This window comes from Talpa europaea, assembly GCF_964194135.1.
Source record: "Talpa europaea genome assembly, chromosome: 14".
NCBI lineage: Eukaryota > Metazoa > Chordata > Mammalia > Eulipotyphla > Talpidae > Talpa > Talpa europaea.
The window spans coordinates 583,115-601,915 of NC_140082.1; the positions used below are offsets into that span (position 1 = coordinate 583,115).

The window sequence follows — 18,801 nt, forward strand, 5'->3', positions numbered from 1 at the left end:
CCAGGCGGCCAGAGGCTGCCAGGGTTGGCCACACCCTCCGGAGGGCCTGCCTGGAACGAGGCAAGCAAAGGAGAGCAGAGGTGGAGACAGGACGGCAGGGCGCCCCCGGCTCCTGGATCCAGCCATGCCTGAGGCCGGCCCCTCCTGCCCCTCAGTCCTGTGAGCCCGAGTGCCCTGGTCCTCCGCTCAGGCCGGCGTGGCCGACACAGCTGGCGGCCGGCAAGCGCTGTTTTCCCACCCACAGCGCGACACCGAGGCTCGGGCGGCTCCCTCGACTGCGTCTCAGCATGATGGTTACAGGCGGACTGACACGGCGCCCAAAGCAGGAGGCCCTGCGTGTCCTTCCACGGGCAGTGCCCTCCCGCTCTGACAGGGTCCGGGTGTGGGCGCCTGAGCCCTCAGCCCCGCGGCGTGCCCGGCTGTGGTGGCGGGAGGCGGGCGGGTCCTCACTTGGTGCTGGCCGGCTGGATGTTGCTCAGGTACCGGTGCAGCGTGTGGTAGAGGAGGCCCACGACGGTGGTCCAGGCTGGGGGAGAGCAGAGGGCTCCCGTCAGCCTTCCAGCGACCCGCAGGACAGTCACCGGGTCAGGCGTGCCCTCGGCCTGTGCCCCGAGGACGCTGGGGTCCCCCGGGTTGCCGGGGGTGGGGGTGCCCAGCGTGGCCCGGGCACCGCGCTCACCTTGGCTGCGGCGGAAGGCCTGGTGGGGAATCTCGATGTAGCTCTGCCCGCGGGCTGGGAAGCGGTAGTGGGAGGAGTTCAAGGTCCTGGGCCGCAGCTGGGCCACGGAGAAGTCTGAGAGCAAAGCAGGAGGAAGGCAGGGTGGGCGTCCGCGCGGAGGCAAGGCAGCCCCCCCACCCGCCTTCCCTACAGTGCAGAAGTGACACTGGCCGCCCCGGGCCACCCCCGCCCTGACCATGAGCAGGCGGACCCCGCGGGTGGCTGCCCCACAGCCCCGGAGAGCGAAGCAGCCTCGTCACACAGCCGGCGCCCAGGGGGCAGCTGTCCTGGCAACAAACTGCCACCAGCCGGGGCCAGGAGCTGTCCCTCCACTGGACATGCTGTCCAGACAGGGGCTGTGGCCGCTCCGGGATGGCACGGGGTCCGGCAGACCAGCCCCGCCGGCTGCCTCTAAGGCCTGGGCTTGCCCCTCGGGCCCCACAGCTCTCCGGGGGCCACTGCGTCTGGGGTCGGCCTGGCACACTGAGCCGGGGTTACTGCTTCTCTCTGGGGGACTGCGCAAGGGGGCACTTCGGGGGCGCAGAGGTCTCTGAGCTCTGTGGGGGTGAGTCAGGTGCCCCAAGATGCACCCGAGGCCGCCCGCCCGCCTGCCCTGGCGGGCTACCTGCCATGGAGGAGGGGCCCGCAATGGCCACTGGGGCCGCGCTGGGGTGCAGATTGGACGAGATGTGGCCCATGACCGCATCCACCGTGTCGATCAAGCCCAGTACCACGGAGCTGTCCTGAGAACAAAGGACACGGAGGAGCGTGAGCATGGACAGGCGGACGGACAGTCCCCAGACGCACGGAAGTGCTCGCGCCAGCCTCCGCCAGAGGCCAGCCCCACCTGCAAGAGGGGTCACGCCACCCACTTCCAGACAGAGGGGCGACCGCTGAGCTCCTGCCCTGCCAGGCTGGGCCATCGCCGGCACGGCTCCGAGGCCTCCGTGCTGAGATGAGGGCCATGGGCTCAGAGACCCATCCTGGCTCAGCTGACCCTGAGCAGAGGCCCCGCCCAGCCCCAGGATGAGGTCACCAGCCGTCCCCCTGAGGGGCGGGAGCCCTGGAGGGGCCGACACCCGACCCTGGTCCGCCAGACTCCTGGGCTCCTTTCCCCTCCTTGCTCCTCAAGGCCGACAGGGGACGCTACCCCCAAGGAGCCAGGGCCCCCAGGGCACGCCCTCGTCAGACGCGTCCACCAGGGCCAGACCGCACCATCCCCGGGAGCTCAGGCCGCTCCCCCGCCTCGTACCCGCCCCATACCCGCCCCACTCCCCGCCTTTCGGAAAAGCATCTGTCTGCTGCTGGGAGACCTCGGCGTTCTCACCAGGCGGGCACACGCACCGCACACACTTGTGCACACACTGCACGCACACACGCACACGCAGAAACCCTAATGCTGGACACAGCACTGATGCCCATGTTAGGACAGCCCTGTGGCCCGGCTTCCGTGCCCAGTGCAGCTGTGCGCCGCCGGCCTGTGCTGGGCGTGTCCGGTGATGGCCGATGCGCGCCTCCTTGACGCACACTCGGCCCGCTGAGGCTGAAGAGTCTCACGATTATTCCTGTTTTGGGGCAGAGCACGCAAAGGAGTCCATTTAGGATGGAGCGGCCAAGCCTGCCCGCGGGCAATCTCAACAAGGGGGAGAGAGGTGGGGAGCGCGACATCTCCCCCATCATCAGGCTCGGCAGAACGACCTTCCCGGGGACGGGGTCTGTGGCCTTCCGGGACAGGGGCTGAGACGCCTCCTCCCCTTGCCCGCCGGGCGGGTTCAGGCGCCGCGTGTCCAGGCGGCAGCCCAGGCCGTGGCAGGGCCAGCACCGGGCGTGGGCGGAGAAGCGGCTCCTCTGACCTGAGGGGCGGCCGCCGCCCTCATGCCACAGAAGGACGCCCAGAGCCCTGGAGCTGACGCAGCCCCGTGGCGCGGAGGGAGCGGAGGCCGGGCCGGACAGACCCGGGACGGCGTCCGCACCCCTCGCCCAAGGATCCCGGGGCACTCCGAGGTGACGTGTTTTCACTCTGCAGGTTCCAGCTTCTCCACAACGTACTCACTTGTTTTATCTTTTAAACAAGGACAATCAATAAAGATACTTTTAGAAAGAAATGGAAATTCTCCTAGTCTCCTTTCAAATTATTCGGAAGAGAAAGGAGAGACGCGTTTGTCACCCCAGGTTTCAGGCACTCGGCGCTTCCCCTGCAGACGCGCTGGGCTGCACGGGTGCCCCTCGGGGAAGGCACCGCGTCCCTCCAGGCCCGCCTGTGGGGAGCCGGGTTCCCTTACCTCTGACACGTCAGTCCAGCTGGGCAGCAGGAGCACCTCGCCCACGGCTCTCAGGAAGGTCTAGAGGCAGACAAGCGACACCACTCAGTGCGGACCCTTCAAAGCCCTAAGACCTCCGGCTTTCCCACCTCTGCCAAGTGCTCACGTTAACACGCCAGGCGACATTTTACCAAGCCCTTTCCTAGGCCCACTTGTCCCACGTGACAGCCCTTAAGGCCAGTGACAAGCATTTAGATGTCAGCGCGAACCCTGCTCAGCTGCGGCTGAGGCCTGAAGCACAGGGCCTGGAAGAGGTAACAGCCCCCGGGAGACGCCTGTTAAGTGAATGACCAGATGAGCAGATCCTAGCCGCTGAACACGCCTTCCTCACCGTGGGAAGCCACGCAGACCTTAAACCATTTGTGTCAATTGGAAATTACCTCTCTACAGAGCAAAAGTTATTTAGGGTCCAGCTCCCCCCTTAGACGGGCATGTATTCCCTAGTTCACCCCAGTCCTCAGCACTCCGTATTGCCTTACCCCTACCTGTTTCACTTATTTATAGTGTTCACGGCTTTTAATTATTTGTCTCCTGCCACAGATACCAGATTTAAACTTTTTTTTTTTTTTAAAGATTTATTCATACAAGCACTGGGCACAGTCAGAAGCGCGGGAGGGTGAGAGGATTCACCAGAGGCAGAGCGGGGAGCAGAGCAGGCAGAAGGACCGAAGGACACTGCTGAGGGGAGCAGCGGGCGGCAGGAGAGGTCTGCGCACCATGTGGGACCCTCATCCGGTGGCCGGGGAGCAGCCGGGGATTGAACCGGCGCCTCAGAGGCTGCGGGCAGCTTCGCCACCCAGCGCTCAACCGCTGCGCCACCAGGGAGGCCCACCAGATTTAAACTTAAAGCTTAACCTAAATCTCCTGTTTCCACCAAACTGCCATCGCTAGAAAAATCACATTCTTCCTCACACTTTTAGGCACTAAATAGTCAGGGAACACACCATCAGGACGCCTCACTTTCTTGTTTATCCGATTAAGACCCTGACGCGCAAAGCCTAAAAATTAAAGGTGAACAGATCAGCCTCGGGCCTGGGACTCGCCGGCGTGGGTGTGGCGGGCAGGTTTAGGGCCCAGAGCATAGGTCAGCCCCCAAAATTCTCAGCTGGCGAAGTGCTTAAGCCTCACACGCCACAGGGCTCTGTCCCCAACGCTCAGCTCCACCCTGCCGTGATAAAGCAGCCGCGGACGGCCGTAGGTGGACGGGCAGCGCCCGCTGAAGCTGGACCAACAGGCCAGGCAAGGCCGCAGACCCGGCTGGGGCAGAGCGTGTTGAGCCGGGAGCGCATCCGTTGATTAGAAACGGGAGCCACATTTGTAATTTAAATTTCTGAGGAGCTGTCATTTTTTATATTCAAGGAAAATAGGTGAAATTAATTTTGAAAACATATTTTACTTAGCTGGATAGATCTAAAACATGATCACGTCAACAAGCAGCACAAAAATGATCAATTCCTCATTTTGCATTCTTTCTTCGTACGGAGTCTTGGGAATCACTCACACCACTGGCTCTGCAGCCCACACGCTCGAGAGCCAGGCGCCGTGAGCCGCCCCTGTCAGCGCCGGCAGGGCCGGGGGCCTCCTGTGCAGCTGCCGGAGCTGAGGAGCCGGGACATCGTGGGCACTGGGGAGTGGACGCCAAGGATTTCTACTTCTCATGAGATTGATTGTGTGGGGTTGCGGGCAATTCCGCAGGTGCCGGGTCAGGCGCCCCCACCTGCCTGCAGCAGGGGCCTCACGCCGAGCCACAGGCTGGGCCTGCCCCACAGATGTCAGCTCTTCACTGGTGTTAGATTCAAGTTAGTTGTCCACTTTCAAATTTTTTTTTATTTAAACACTTCAAATTTCTGTGTTAGGAAAGGAATAAATCTCCCCCTTCCCACTTTTTGATTCTCAGGTAACCCTAAAGGCTAAGATCAAGTGGCTCTGGGCTGCCAGTGCCTGCGAGTTGGCTGCAGTCTCCACTCCCCCCTGTTGTGACCCTGCCAGCCATCACCTTCTCTGGCCCCCGTGTGTGGGAGTCCTGAGGGGAGAGGCGAGCCATGAGGCAACAGGAAACCCCCTTGCTTGAAAAGAAAGCACCTCCCACCCACCCTGCCGGATTCTGGGCCCACTGAGGCAGCCCCTCAGGCCTCCACTCTCATCCTCACGTGCCCGCATGCACTCTGCTGACCGGTGCCCCCACGGGGGCTGTTCACCAGGATGTCCAGGAGAAGCCTGGAACCCACACGTTCACGTATAGTCCCTGGTTCTTCTGACTGCGAGGCCCAGCGCCCCCCGAGGGCCCTGGCGGCTGGTGGCTGAGCCCCACTCGCCGGCACGGCATCAAGGGTGTTACCTCGGTAAGGTTCGCTGCTGTCTCCTCCGACAGCGACTTGTTGGGGAGGCTGAGGGACATGTTTTGCAGGTAACTGAGCACAACTCCGGGGCTCTGGAAGCGTTTCCTCTCCTCCGTCAGGTTGGTTATGATGGGGTGGTAGGCATCGGTGGGCATCTGGAAGAAATGAGCCACGTGAGAGCCACCAAAAAAGAAGCCAGGGCGGCCCAGAGTGCAGCGAGTCCTCTGGGCCTCGGCCACAGCCCCAGAGCGGCAGCCAGCTCTGCCCGCTCGCCCGCCACAGTGGGCGAAGGTTTCACCCGCGCTCCTGCCGCCGCGGGACACAGCCCTCGGTGCGTGGGGCTGGCTCCAGGCCAAGACACAGAGAGCGACCAGCCTGGGGTGTGACCCCCAGCTGGCTCAGGGCCCTGCACGCTCATCCCAGGAAGTGCCCCTCACTCCTGCAGCTGGAGGCCAGCACGGCAGCCGAGCGGGCCCTTGCCACCGCGGGGCGTGGGGAGTCAGCGTGGTCAGAACTCCTCCGCCTCCGTCTCCCAGGCGCCCCGGGAGTGCGGGCGGCTGTGGTGTTTCTGGGGCCGGCGGGCCGGCCAGCAGTGAGGCGGCCGCGGGAAGATGGCAGAAGCACCCACTCACCGGTGTGTCTGCCGTGGGGGTCACGAGGATGCCTGCTGGTGTGGAAGACAGCAGGACGTGCTTCCCTGGAGACACAGAGAAGGCTCGGTTAGGGACAAAAACGCGGTCACCTTTCACCCTGAGGAAGATCTGCCTGATTCCAGACTTGACCAGCTCAGACGCGCCAAGGAAGACTCGAGAACGGTCACGTGGGAATGTGGCCGCGAAGATAACGGGCCGGTAAATCAGCTTAGAGAGCGGGTGGTGTGGATTCCCCAGGTCAATTATCTTTCCATTTATAGTCTAAACCGCTGTGGAACACTCTTCATGCAAATCATCATCGAAAGACGATTTTATACCAACTTTTGCTAATTTCAAATAAGTAATAAACCAAAAGAGTGGCTGCGGGGGCCTTGGACCGTGTGGAGAGAGGCAGTGGGTGTTCAGCCCGGACCGGTGTCCATCCCACAGGCCCAGAGAGTGATGGGGAAGTCGCCCTGAGCCCTTGAACCCTGACACTTCCAGTCATTTCTCTTTGAGACGCCGCTGAGGAACAGCGAGGACGCCCAGGCCCAGGGCCGAGCCACGACGCGTCCTCCCTCCGTGGCCGCCCAGCCACACCTCATCTCGGTGGTTCCCAGTGATGCAGGCCTATCCCGACCTTCCACTCCTCGGGAGGCCCCTGCAAGCGCTTTAGACGAGCTGAGAAAGGGCCTCTTGTCACCCCTCGTCACTGCAGGAGTCACTGTCCTTGGGTTGGGGCAGGGCTGGGTGGCTGGTGTGAGGCAGGGGTGTCGCCCCTGGAGCCCCAACACTCTGTGTCCAAGCCGGGGTGACAGTCACTCCCGAGCGCCACAGTGTGACGAAGACGCCGCTTAGCTCCAGCGTGCCACAGATGAAGGGCGACAGTCAGCCCGGCCACCAGAGCAGCCCGGGCGACGGCCACGGAGGCTGGGGGCAGGTGCAGCCTGCGTGCTGGCGGGCCTGCTGCAGGCCTCCTGATGCCAGATGGGGACCGTCCATGCGGGTCTCTCGTCTTCTCAGGCGCCTGCCACACCACACGGCTCGGGCGTCGCTGCAGCTCCCTCGGGTGTCTACAGGCGGGCAGAGGGGCCAGCGCTGCCCCTGGGGGGACGAGAAAGGTCGCCCATCTGCCCGGTTAACTGGCTTGGAAGAGGCGCCCCTGCTAGCTGGCCCAGAGCAGGCCTCGGCGCCCAGCCCGCATGAGGCCCAGCGCAGAGGTCTTCCGCAGACACAGGCTGGTTCCGCCCCCGATGCGCCGACAGGGCCCAGAGGCCCGAGGCAGCAGATTTCAGTGCAGTTGTCTGAACACCTCAGCCGGTGCTGGTTAGCCTGGCGCTGGCGTGAGACGCCCCCAGGCCTGCCAGGGCCTCAGGCAGCGGCCTCCATGCGCTCCACGTCCCGCAGCCTGCCCGTGGCGACCCGGCCTGCTGTGCCTGGCGCTGATAATCAGTGAGTGGTGAGGCAGCAGCTTCGCCCGGGCCTCCCAGCTCAGGTGCATCTTGTTCTCCAAGGGACAAACCTCTGGGCCGGGGCGGTAAATGCGGTGATGGGTGTCCTCCTTCAAAGGACATGGCATTCACCCTCTGTCACTCCGTGAATGAGGATGCGTCCTCGGGGAGAGACCGACGGGGGGACAGGGGGCTGCACAGCACCCCTCTGCGGCCCGGCCCAGTGTCCTTCTTGGCCTCCTTCTCTCTGCACTGGGCGAGGCTGGGGTGGCCTGGACCCAGCTCCACCAGCAGCACGTTCTGCGCCCTCCCAGCTCAGTGGCTCTCGGACGCGGAAATGGTGACTGTAGGGCCTCAGCGCCAGAACCTCAGCGCCAGGGCCTCAGTGCCAGAACCGCCCCGGCGGGCTCCTCCACACAGGCCTGTCTTCTCGGCAGGCGAATGTGAAAACAGAGAAACTGCGCCTGTACGCGAGCGGACTGAAAGCAGAACTGCAGGAGGAAAGAGGACCAGGCCTAAAGGCGGCTGAGAGGCACCTGCCCCCACCCCCCGAGCCATCCACCCTCACACATGCCGGGCGGCTGCTTCACGTGGTCAGCGGAGAGCACTGATGGGGAGAGACTGACCTCAGGGCCCGTGTGAGGGCCCCCACGTTGGTGGGGTGTCCAGAGGAGCAAGCCACAGACAGGACATGCTCGCAGGCCCAGCGGGCAGTGGGGCAGGCAGTGCCGCGGGCACGGGTGATCCGCAGGGTGCGCGGGTGGGGTCAGGGCCGCGGGGTTGCACGCACCGGGGTGGCTGAGCTAAGGATCTGGTATCGTGAAAGGGAAAGACTCCCAAGCCCGGGCCCAAGGCGGCCAGTGCCACAGGCCCGCCCTGAGCACGGGGCGCCTCCTGGGGGCAAGTCTGGCCTGGGGACGAGCAATAGGACGCACCTGCGGCCAAGCGCCCCGCCCGGTGCTGCCCGGCACGCCCGCAGCCGCCACACACCTCACACGGCGGTGGGGTTGCCGTCCCTGCCAGCTCTCCAGGGGCGTTCTGGGAACAGGGTTGGGCTCCCCGGCACCTGCCTGGGACCACGGTGCTGAGTACCGGGGTGGGGGGTGATGGGCGGGGACAGGCGGGACTTGGGGCACCCACGCCCCCACTAACCGACGGCTGCGGTGAAGTACATGGCGACCTCGTCCGGCGTCAGGGCGCGCTCCCAGATGATGAACTCGTCGAAGGCGCCGTTCTCGTAGCGCTTGGCCTGGTCCTGCTCGGACCCGACCACCAGGCTGCCGTTGGGCTCGCCGTACACGCGCGACACGCTGCCGCTCGGGTCCGAGGTGCTCAGGGTCCCGTTCACGTACACTTTCAGGCCCTCCTTGGGCTTCCACGTGAACAGGACATGCGTCCAGTAGGGGCCTGGGGAGAGCAAGGGTCGCATGTGGGAGGGGCTCGGGCTGGTGGCCCTGCCGGCCGCCCCCTCCCTCCTCCAGGCAGCGGGTCACGCCCACATGGCTAAGTCCTAACACACGTCCGAACGCAGAGCTGGCTTTCCTCAGGGCCCTGGAGCACAGGGAAAAAAATGCTTCCACCCCGAAATTCCAAAAGCAGTTCAAAGAGACACTTTACTATTTTAAATTAGGATGCCCAAATTAAAATGCTAGAGGCAAAAGCGATAATTAGAATATGTGGCAGCAAGCAGGATAGAAGCACCAACCACAAGCCCAGCTGCAGAAGCCAGCACGGCTAGCAGCGAGAGCAAGAGGTCCCCCCATCCCTCTCAGCTCGGTGCCAGACGTCCCGGAAAGTGCAGTACGACCGAAAGAGAGACACTACACAGATTTAGAAAGAAGAAATAAAACTGTTCTCAGATGACATGACTGTTTATGTTGAGAACTTGAGAGGATCTATTTTTAAAAGTCTCTGGAACTAACAGGCAGTCCCAGCCACGCTGCAGGAGAGAAGAGAAATAATTCAGGAGACTTGGCCACTCTCTCATCTGGCTGCAACAAACAAGTGGCATTTGGACTTAAAATGCATAAAATTTACTTGAACACCCCCCAAAATTAAAACTCAGGTATTACTCTAGTAAAAAGATGTGAGATCCCTATGAAAACAACTACAAGGCTTTGGCGAACAATTAAACGAGAGCTGAATAAATGGAGAGATGGCCGTGCCCGGGGGCTGGGAGCTTTGAGATTGTCGCCAAGTCAGTTCTCCCGACTCGATCTGCAGAGCCGACATGACTCCGACAAAGCCCCAGCCGGGGATGTCCGCATTTGGGCAGGATGGGTCTAAAGTTTGTATTGCGAGGGCGAGGACCCAGGATAGCTGAACGGTATTACAGGGAAGACAAAATCAGAACGGACGCGGCCCAGTTGCAGGACTCGCTATGAAGCGCTAGTGACCAAGAGAGTGTGGAACTGACAAAAGAACAAACAGGTGAATGGAAAGGAATAGAGAGGCCAGAATAGGCCGGCAAGCAGTCAACTCCGTCAAATGGCCCTGGGACAGCGGGAAACCCACACGCAGCCCCTCTAGACTCAGACCTCACACCCACTTACAATTCAGCTCAATACAGAGACCCTGCCTGGGGTTACGGCGGCCGCAGCCTGGAGAAGATGCTGACACGTCACCACAGCCACTGCTGGGGCAAGTCGGGGGGTCCAGCCAGTGTCAGGACACAGCCAGCGTGCAGGGAGTGGCTACAGCTCCACAGCCTGGAGCAGCTGGAGCGGCTGCAGTCCAGGCTGGTAGGGGACAGGCATGGCGGCCCCCCGGGACCCCTCCAGTCTTCAGCCACCACACCGCAGTTCCCAGCACGGCAGGCAGCAGGTTCTGGCGGGGGGGAGGGGGGGAATCTTCGGGAGGGAGGGGGAGGGGCGCAGCCACGTGGTGGGTGGGGAGGGGGAGACGGCTCTCCGTGGCTTTGGTGCTTGGATCTGGCTCTCTGCAGACGGTGGCGGCCGCCGGCATGGCCCTCTGTTTGGCTTGGGAGGTACATTTTGGCTCTAAGCTCCCTGGGGCCTGCCTAACCCGTTGCGTGTGGTTCCTGCTGGGAGAGGCCTTGGGCTCAGCCTCTGGGCAGCTGTGCCTCTGGACCAGGGCCATTGGCTCTGGGCCTGCCTGTTTGACTGAACTTTGGCCCATGAGGGGTGGATGATTTTGGAGCGACTGGAAATCTGTATTTTCAAATCCTTCTCTCCCCTAAACCTTTTCTCTCTCTTGCCCTTTCACCAGTTAAAGACCTCGGCACACACTGGAGCGTGACTGCTGTGCCTTTATGCGTGTTGGCGGCAAGAACCCCTGGAGTGGATTTCCCCCCCCAATAGCTTGGGTGTGCCTCTGTTTCACCCAGAATCAGTGTCCATTCCCTGTGGTTTTGCCTGGAATCACTAACAATGAGATATCTTAAAAAGAAACCAAAAAAAATGAAACTAAGAAAACAGCCCATTCATGAGAGCGTCAAAAATTATCAAATGCTTAGGAAAAATTTAACCAACGATGTGGAAGATCTAAACACTGAAAATTACAAGACGCTGATGTATCACAGGAAGAAAAACAATCCCAGAGTTTACGTGGAACACGAAGAGAGCCCCACAGCCAGAGCAATCCCAAGAAAGAACAAAGCTGGAGGCATCACCCTTCCTAGCTTCAAACTATACTACAAACCTGTGGTAATCAAAACAGTATGGTGCTGGCATAAAAACAGACACATCGATGAATAGAACAGAACTGAGAGTCAAGAAATAAAACCACTAATTGTCATGGCAATTGTCAAGAAATAAACCCAACTAATTGTCATGGCAATGAGTTTTTTTGATATCACATCAAAAGCACAAGGAAAAATTCAAAAATTAGTGAGCAATACTACATCTCACCAAAAAGCTTCTACACACCGAAAGAAAGAATGAACAAAATAAAGACGACCTATGGGGTGGAGGAGACATCTTCAATTCAGGAGCTGATCAGCAGCTAATGTTAAGAATGCAACCAGCTGGGACCTGCTCGAGTGGTTACTGCGGGAAAGAGGAAAGAACAACTGTTGGCGAGGAGGTGAGGTGACTGTTGCAGGCCCCTCTGGAAGCAGCGAGGCGGTTGCCATGGGCGCTGCCCATCCTCGCGGGATACCCATCCAGAGGAAATGAGATCGGGCCTCCAGAGAGCCGTGTGGCGCGCCAGCCGAGCACGGAGACCACCCCGCTTAAGGAGGAGCTGAGAGCCGTGGACGGGGCAGGCAGGTCCGTGGGGCAGGGACGCAGGGGACACGTGAGTTCTCCGGGGGAGTGGGGGGCAGTGAGCCCATGGTGCCACCCACACACCTCCAGGCTCAACCGCCATTTGGTGCCCGCCCAGCTCCTCACGCGCCTGGACTCCTGTGGGAGCACTGCCAACAGCCCCACGTGGTGAGGGGGAAACTGAGGCATGGGAGGATACGTCAGGGGCCCAAGGTCCCGCAGCCAACACCCAGCTCTTGGGCTCCAGTCCCTCATCAACAAACACCGCGGACCTGTCCCACCCGGAGGAGGCTGCTCCAGGCCTCCATCGGCCCTGCACCGCCCGCTGCCCTCTGCCTCCAGCCCGAAGGGGCCTCAGTGCTACCCCAATACATTTCTCTGCCGCCCCCTTCTCCAGGCTCCGCTTCCACTCTCTCCCCACCGCCTACCCATCACCTCTGACCTCACACCAGAGGTGATCAGGAGAGAGGGGTCCTCAGAGCTCCTGCCAAGCCAGCCCTCCACCCCCTCCTCCAGGCCCAGCACCCCCGCACCGTACCCGGCCTCCTCCAGCCCGGCTGCCCCACCTCCTTGCCCGGAAGCTTTCTCATGTCGTGTCTCAAACATCTTCGAGTTGTGCACCACAGAGGGGAGGAGGAGGAGTTGGCAAGGACAGGAGGTGCGGGGAGGAGGGGCACCCCCATTCGAGCCCCATCCTGCTGCAGCCCATTAGCCGTGTCCAGCATGGCCACCCCGGAGGCCTGCCACCCCAGGCTGTGCCTCAGGGACCTGCGTGGTGCAGGCTGGCTCGGGCCGGAGGGCCGGGGCCAGGGAGTCACAGCCCCTGCCCTGCTGCCCCTGAAGTGGGAGCATGGGCCAGGGCCAGGGCAAGCCCTCTGGGGGTCCCGAGGGCAGGGAGCTCCGCGGAGGCCCCCAGCTGGGGGCTGGTGGTCCCCCATCAGCAGTCCCCCCCCCGCAGAGGCCCCTACCTGGCGGGCTGAAGGTGGCCCCCCATGTCCGGGAGTTCTCCCGCGTGTACACCTCCACCGAGCCCCGGCCGCCGCTGGAGCAGACTTTGAAGCCGTCGGAAATGACCTGTCCCCCGTAGGCCAATGGGGCAGGCCTTGAATGTCCCCCTTGTGTCTTCCAGAAGAAGGAGAAGGTGACGCCTGAGGGAGGAAGGCATGGTCACTGCTGACGTGCAGAGGGGCAGCCGCATGCCCTGCTCTCGGGTGCGCACGCCCCCAGCCAGCGGCCCAGCCACACTCATGGGCCCGCCGAGCTCCAGGCTCTTTCCTGTGCGTCCTAAAGGTGCCCTCGCCTTTCCCTGGCGCCTGTTATCACCCACCATGCAGAAAATCACAAGACGCTGGCGCAGAGGAGTTTCCTGGAGCCCGGTCTGAGGCGCGAGGTCAACTCTGACCTCAGGCGCAGACATCGGCTCAGGCCGCACGTCCCAGCCTGGAGCTCAGCTCTGGTGGTGGAGAGCCCCAGGGCTCTCCCTGCGTGGCAGCCGCACTGGCCACTCGGCTGGGCCTCAGGGGCCCCGACTCGGCCTGCGGGAGGTCTGATGTCTCCATTCTGCTCCCGCTCCGGTCGCATGGGCCCCTCTGGGCCCGGCCTCACTGCTGCGCACACTGAAGCCCACACGCCCCCATGGAGGTTGGTGCTTACACGGTCAGCTGTCTGACCCCGAGTCTGGGGCCCTGCCGCAGGTTGGGGGAGGCCCCCACACCTGCACCCCAGGGCCGAGCCCCTGACCAGAGGCGCCGGGAGCTGCTCACCGTGGGGCCCGCAGCGGGCGGGGTTGCTGATGCAGGACGTCTTGTAGCGGCCATAGTAGAGCAGCGTCAGCCTCTTCTCCTCCTGGAGGTAGATGCCCTTGTCCACCTTCCCCTCCACGATGTCTGGCAGGGAGAGCCGAGAGCACACGTTAGCAGGCGGCCACGCTGGGGGGACTCGCGCTCCGCTCCCCGGGGTGCACAGGCGCCGGCTCGGGCCGCGGGCGTGGGGGTGCCGTGGTGAAGCGTCAGGTGCGACAGCCCTTCACGCCGAGTCATAGACGACGTGCTCGCCTGAGTGCTGGGCGGCAGGGGAGGCGCCATGACCTGGTCCCTGTGGGGGATTCTGGGTCCGGGGCAGTGGCCTCCCCAGGGGCCGACCACCTCTCCCCCCCGACTCCACGCCTCCCGCCTCGGAGCCCGCGGCCATCACGCTCCAGGGAGGTGGGCGCGTGTCTGAGCGGGAACCCGCCCCGAGCACCCCGAGATGTGGGGCCGCAACTCTGCAGGGCTGCCCTCCGCCTCCAGCAGGGAGCGCAGGGAAGGTCCACACAGCCCGGCCTGCAGCCCTCCTGCCCACGGGCAGCGGTGATGGCGGAGAGCTGGCCAGTGGCTCACAGCACAGACAAGAGCGGACTGTGAAGTGAAGGCCACAGAACACGTGTGTCCCCTGGGGCCAGTCGCCAGCTACATCCTCTGCCATGTGCTGCTGGCCCGGACCCTGGCCTGAGACCCCAGCCCAGGCCCCCGGTTCAGTCACTGGAGAGCCAAGGTGGGCCCCGATCCTCGCCGTCTCGGGCCCCTCACTTTTGCCCAACTGAACAGACAGGTCAGACCCACGCCAGGCTGCCTGGGAGGGCAAAGGCCCGGCTGGAGGAGCTGAGCTGCCTCCCGGCGACCCCCAGGCCCGGCCCCCTCCCCACCCCCACCCCAAAAGGGAGGCCCCACCTTCTTGCTCTGAAGTGAGCAGGGCGCCACGGGACTCTGGGAGGTGCTAAGTGACTCTGGGAGTGTCTGGTACAAACCAGCTTCCACGGTTTAAATAAATCCCAGCCACAGAAGAAATGCAGGTTTCCGGGTCTGTGAGAAACCATAGCTCTGACGAGGTGTTTTGAAATAACCTCAGTTTTCCACCAAGAGGGCACGCTGTCCTCCCCTAGAGTAGCATCCGCTCTAAAATCCAAACAACTGCTATTTCCAGCCCGGGGCGCGCTGCTGTCCGTCTGGTTCTGCAGGCAAGCAGCTGGCCGGGTCGCGTGTCCACCTCCGCCGGGCGGCTCCGGGGCCGCGTCTGGAGCGAGCCCCGGGCAGTCCCCTAGCCCCGGGCCTTGCCCCTTCCTGGACTGGCTCGCTGCGGCCCAGCTCCCGTGAGCTCACACGGAACCCACCCGACCGGCCTGGGCGGGGCGGCCACAGCGGCCGAGGCGGAGCAGGGGCGGTGCTCACCGACAGTTGCAGAGAGGTTTGAGTAGGCAGAGCCGCCGGCCAGGGCAAAGGTGGAGTTATGGGGAGGGAGCACAGTGAGGTGGTGGGTTCGTGACACTGGGTGAAACGACAAGAGAAAGCGGGACACGTGAGTGAGACAACACACAGACGCCCGCACATCTCTCCACTGAGCGTGTGCGGCCCCTCGCCGGCGGCGCCCCCGCACCCCACCCTCGTGTTGGCTCAGCCCATCATAGCTCGCCCGGCCCTGGCCCAGAGCGGCGAGACTAGGGGCTGGCCCCGAAGGCGCCCCCTGTGCCGACCCCTGCCCGCACACTGAGCTGAGAGATGTGCTGCGGCCCTGAGGGGCCCCGCGGGAGGCTGGACGCGTCCCGAGGACGGATGGAGCAGGCACGAGACACCGTGTGACGCGGACACAGACGGACGTGCGACAGAGGCTTTGGCAACAAATAACGAAGCTGACACGCGGGAAATGACTCCCCGGCCGTCGGGCTTCCCCGCAGCGCGGGCCGACGGGGTCCAGTCTCCGTCTTCCTGAGGGAGCCGGTCTCGGGCCGAGCCGTGCGGCAGAGCCCGGCCGGAGGGACGCCCCCCGGGAACAGAGGGGCGCAGGGCCCATCGCTGGCCACGCGGGGCAGGCTGCGCTGCGAGCGTCACGGGAAGTCGGCGTGTTTGGTGAGCGAGGTTCAGCCGCAACGCAGTTGTGCCCCAGTAACTACGGGAAGAGAGCCCCCAGGTGGCGCGTGCCAAAACACCAGCAAGTGCTGATTTACTCTACAGGAGCGAGCTGGGCTCAGGGCGGGAGGGGGGATACACCGATGGTTCATCGGGCTCTTGCTCCCCAGACAGCCACAGTCCAGCTGCTGGCCCTGGGCAGCGAGCTCTCCCGCAGGCGTCTCCCCTCGAAGGAGGATCATTCCAAAGGCTCGAAAACAAAGGCCCCAAGAAAAGCAACCGGGTCATAACCAGGGAGGCCATTTATGGGCCTGAGCTGGCTGCGGCCGAGGCCCCACAGGGGCCTTTTGGTCCCGGGGAGAGAAGCTCGGCTGCCCGGTGACCAGCCCACGGGGGACGCAGCGACACGGACACTTCTCGACTCACAGCACTCAGGGGGGCCTGTGGCAGCACGCGGGGTCGGGGCAGAAGGACCCCAGCAGCTGCTGTGGAAGCCGCCGTCAGCCCTGTGGGTCTTTTTTAAGACTCCATGGCGGTCGAGACAGCTGAGCTTGGAGCACGCGCCGGCTGTAAATGCCGATGTTGGCATCAGCTGTCTCTCACGCCAGGGGTCACAGGAAATGCAGATTGAAGTGGCCGCAGGCCCTGCTGGTGGGGAGAGTGAGGTGTGAAGCGGGGCAGCTGGTGGGAGCATGGGTGCCAGCGGCCGTGGGCGGGAGTGGAGCCAGGCCCCCCCCCCCCGGAAATGGTGCACCTGCAGTCACAGGTCGGCCCACCCGTGCCGCAGAACCCTGCCTCTGCCAAAGGCTGCTGGGCCGAGCACGCCCCGGAAGGCCCGGAGCCACACCCACCCTCCCTGTGTGGGAGGCCCGTCCTGGTGAGATACTTCGGACGCGCCCCTGACGGGCAGCTGCGGGCGCAGGACCCAGCTGCGGCCCCACCCTGCGCCCAGCCCCAGCTGCGGCCTCGGCCCCCGCCGCCCGCTACCTCCAGTTGTGTCCTGAAGCTCATGGATCCCGTCCACGTTTTCCAGCGGCCAGTAGTGGGAGGCCGAAGCCAAGACCTCAAACCCTTGGGGAAAAAGAATAAAAATGTTAAATTGTAAGTGGGTGGTCCCCAGGACGAGGGGAGGTTCCAGGTCCCCTGCCCCACCCCAGGAGGGTGGAGCTGGAGGGCGGGAAGCCAGAGAGGAGCCTGAAGGGGGCCGAGGGCAGGAGGAGCAGGGGACGCAGGCGGAGCCTGGGGGAGGCCAGGGAGCAGGTCTTGGTCCTGGACCAGCGAAGCAGACGGGGGGAGGCCCGTGGAGGTGACCCCGGCAGCGCTGATCTGGGTCTTCATCTTGCTCCTTTCCTCCCAGCCCCGCCGGGGCCCTCTGCCCCTTTCCTGCGGCCCCCCCCAGAGGGGCCTTTGCCGGGGGCAGCGCTCGGGCCTCAGCGGCCCTGCTTTGCCGCCCATGTCAGGCTGGGCGTCCACGCACGGGGGACGGGAGACTTCGGGGCTGGATTTGGAAACCGTGTCCCTCCCCGTCTCTGCCGCACGCCCGTTGTGCTGCAGCTCCTCTCCGTTCAAGGCCTCGCACACGCACTGAGCATGTTTTGTCTTGAGTGGCGGATGACAGAACTTATTTAGAGCTGTAAACTGGCTTTTTGGGGGGTTCTGGGGTGCCCCTCCCCCTGCCCTGTAACCGTCTTTGGCTTCAGCCCCAGTTACAAGATCGCCCTGGGGAGGAGAGCGGGCGCGGGGCTGCCACGCACAGCAGGAGCCGCGGAGGCCGCGAGGCGTCCGAATTGGCTCAGGGCACAGCAGGCTGCAAAGAGCTCGCAGGAGACCAAAGACGGGGGTGCGTCTCCTCCAGGGGCGCACGCGCCAACAGAACAGGCGACACCTCCTAACCAGAGAAAACCAGCAGTGGACGCACGCCCGTTGGCGCCAGGCTGGGCAGCACGTCCCGGCCGGCCCGGAGCGGCTGGTGGCCTGAGGAGGAAGACCAGAGCTGTTGGGGGGCTTTGGCACATGGGGGGCTTTGGGGGGGGCGGGCCGCACCGGGCGTGCATCCTCCCAGCCTCACTGCCCACTGGCCGCGTCCTGGCCTGTGTGCGCTCGAGGGACGCATGTGTCCTGCTGCAGCCGGCGCCATCGCCGTGAGCGTGACTCAACGGCAGGAGACAGGCCGGTAGCTAGTCTCAGGCACGGGGCTCCAGGACCCCGAGTCTGGTCCCGACCCCTCATCCCTGCGTCCTTCACACCCAGTCGTTTCCGACTCCCTGACACGGCCCCCCAGCCTTCGGCGGTGACGCGCTCCCCGCTGCCATCTTCCCAGAGGCGGCCGCCGAGATCTGGGCGCGGCCCCCACGGGGTGAGCACTAGGACTGGGGTCTGCAGGGGGTGGGGGGGGGCTTCCTCCGGGTGGAGCACCAGGCCCAGCCGAACCAGTGGTGCCCCCCGCCCCCACGCCCCCTGCCGCCCGCCCCACGCCGCAGTGGCTCTGGGAGAACCATCCCTCCCGCGGCGGGGGTGGTCAGTCAGGCTGGACGCTGAGAGGCGGGGCCGTGGACACTCACAAAGACGCCGCCAAGCCCTCCGCCTCCTCCTTCCGGGGCTCCTCCCAGCCCCTCCTGCCGTCCTGCCGCTGGAGGGCCATGTCGGGACCGTGTGGGCAGCGCCCTCGCCCCCGCGCCCACCTGCCAGCCTGGGCTCTGGGCCACCCACTGCAAGGCCAGGGGTCTCAGCCCGCGGGCGCCCGGGCCCGGCCCTGGAATGCCGCCCGTCCCCACGGTGATTCTCCCGTGGACGCGTGCAGTCAGCTGTTGTGCCACAGCCACACCCAGACAGCCCCTGCACACGTGAGTGTGCAAGTTAGCAGGCGGGCGTGCCCAGCGTGCCCCTCAGACGTCCAGCTTTGCAGCCCTCCAGGCCGTGTAGGCGGAGCCAGAGCAGGAGGCACAACAGAGCCTCTACCGCTGCCCGAGGACCCCGCCTGGTGCGGGCCTGCCCACGTCCACTCCCCGCCAGCCCGTCCGCCCCGGGGAGTGGAGGCTGCCCACCTGCTCGGTGCCCCGCGTGCCCGTCACGCCCTGGGCGCAGGCCGGCGGGGGGATGGGGTGCTCGCCCTGGGCCAGGCGCCCCGGGGACCCCTGGCAGCGACGCCACGGAAGCCACTCACTGTGGGGCTGTTTAGCGACCGGCACTGCCCACCCCGGGCTGGTGTCCCATCGCGCGTCCTGCATCCTCTG

General features: G+C 64.1%; 1 protein-coding gene across 1 annotated transcript in view; it reads right to left on the reverse strand.

The window, feature by feature from the left end:
- The window catches only part of ADGRD1 (adhesion G protein-coupled receptor D1), a gene marked incomplete at both ends in the record, with an annotated part of 33,365 nt that extends 15,156 nt beyond the window's left edge, over positions 1 to 18,209 (reverse strand). Inside the window, 13 exons of the mRNA XM_084253160.1 lie at positions 451 to 526; positions 680 to 793; positions 1,344 to 1,461; positions 3,001 to 3,060; positions 5,378 to 5,533; positions 6,011 to 6,075; positions 8,614 to 8,868; positions 12,656 to 12,835; positions 13,451 to 13,573; positions 14,894 to 14,989; positions 16,556 to 16,639; positions 17,487 to 17,542; positions 18,130 to 18,209. Coding sequence (XP_084109286.1) covers positions 451 to 526; positions 680 to 793; positions 1,344 to 1,461; positions 3,001 to 3,060; positions 5,378 to 5,533; positions 6,011 to 6,075; positions 8,614 to 8,868; positions 12,656 to 12,835; positions 13,451 to 13,573; positions 14,894 to 14,989; positions 16,556 to 16,639; positions 17,487 to 17,542; positions 18,130 to 18,209 — 1,463 coding nt within the window. The remainder of the gene's footprint in view (positions 1 to 450; positions 527 to 679; positions 794 to 1,343; positions 1,462 to 3,000; positions 3,061 to 5,377; positions 5,534 to 6,010; positions 6,076 to 8,613; positions 8,869 to 12,655; positions 12,836 to 13,450; positions 13,574 to 14,893; positions 14,990 to 16,555; positions 16,640 to 17,486; positions 17,543 to 18,129) is intronic.
- Positions 18,210 to 18,801: the final 592 nt, after the last annotated feature.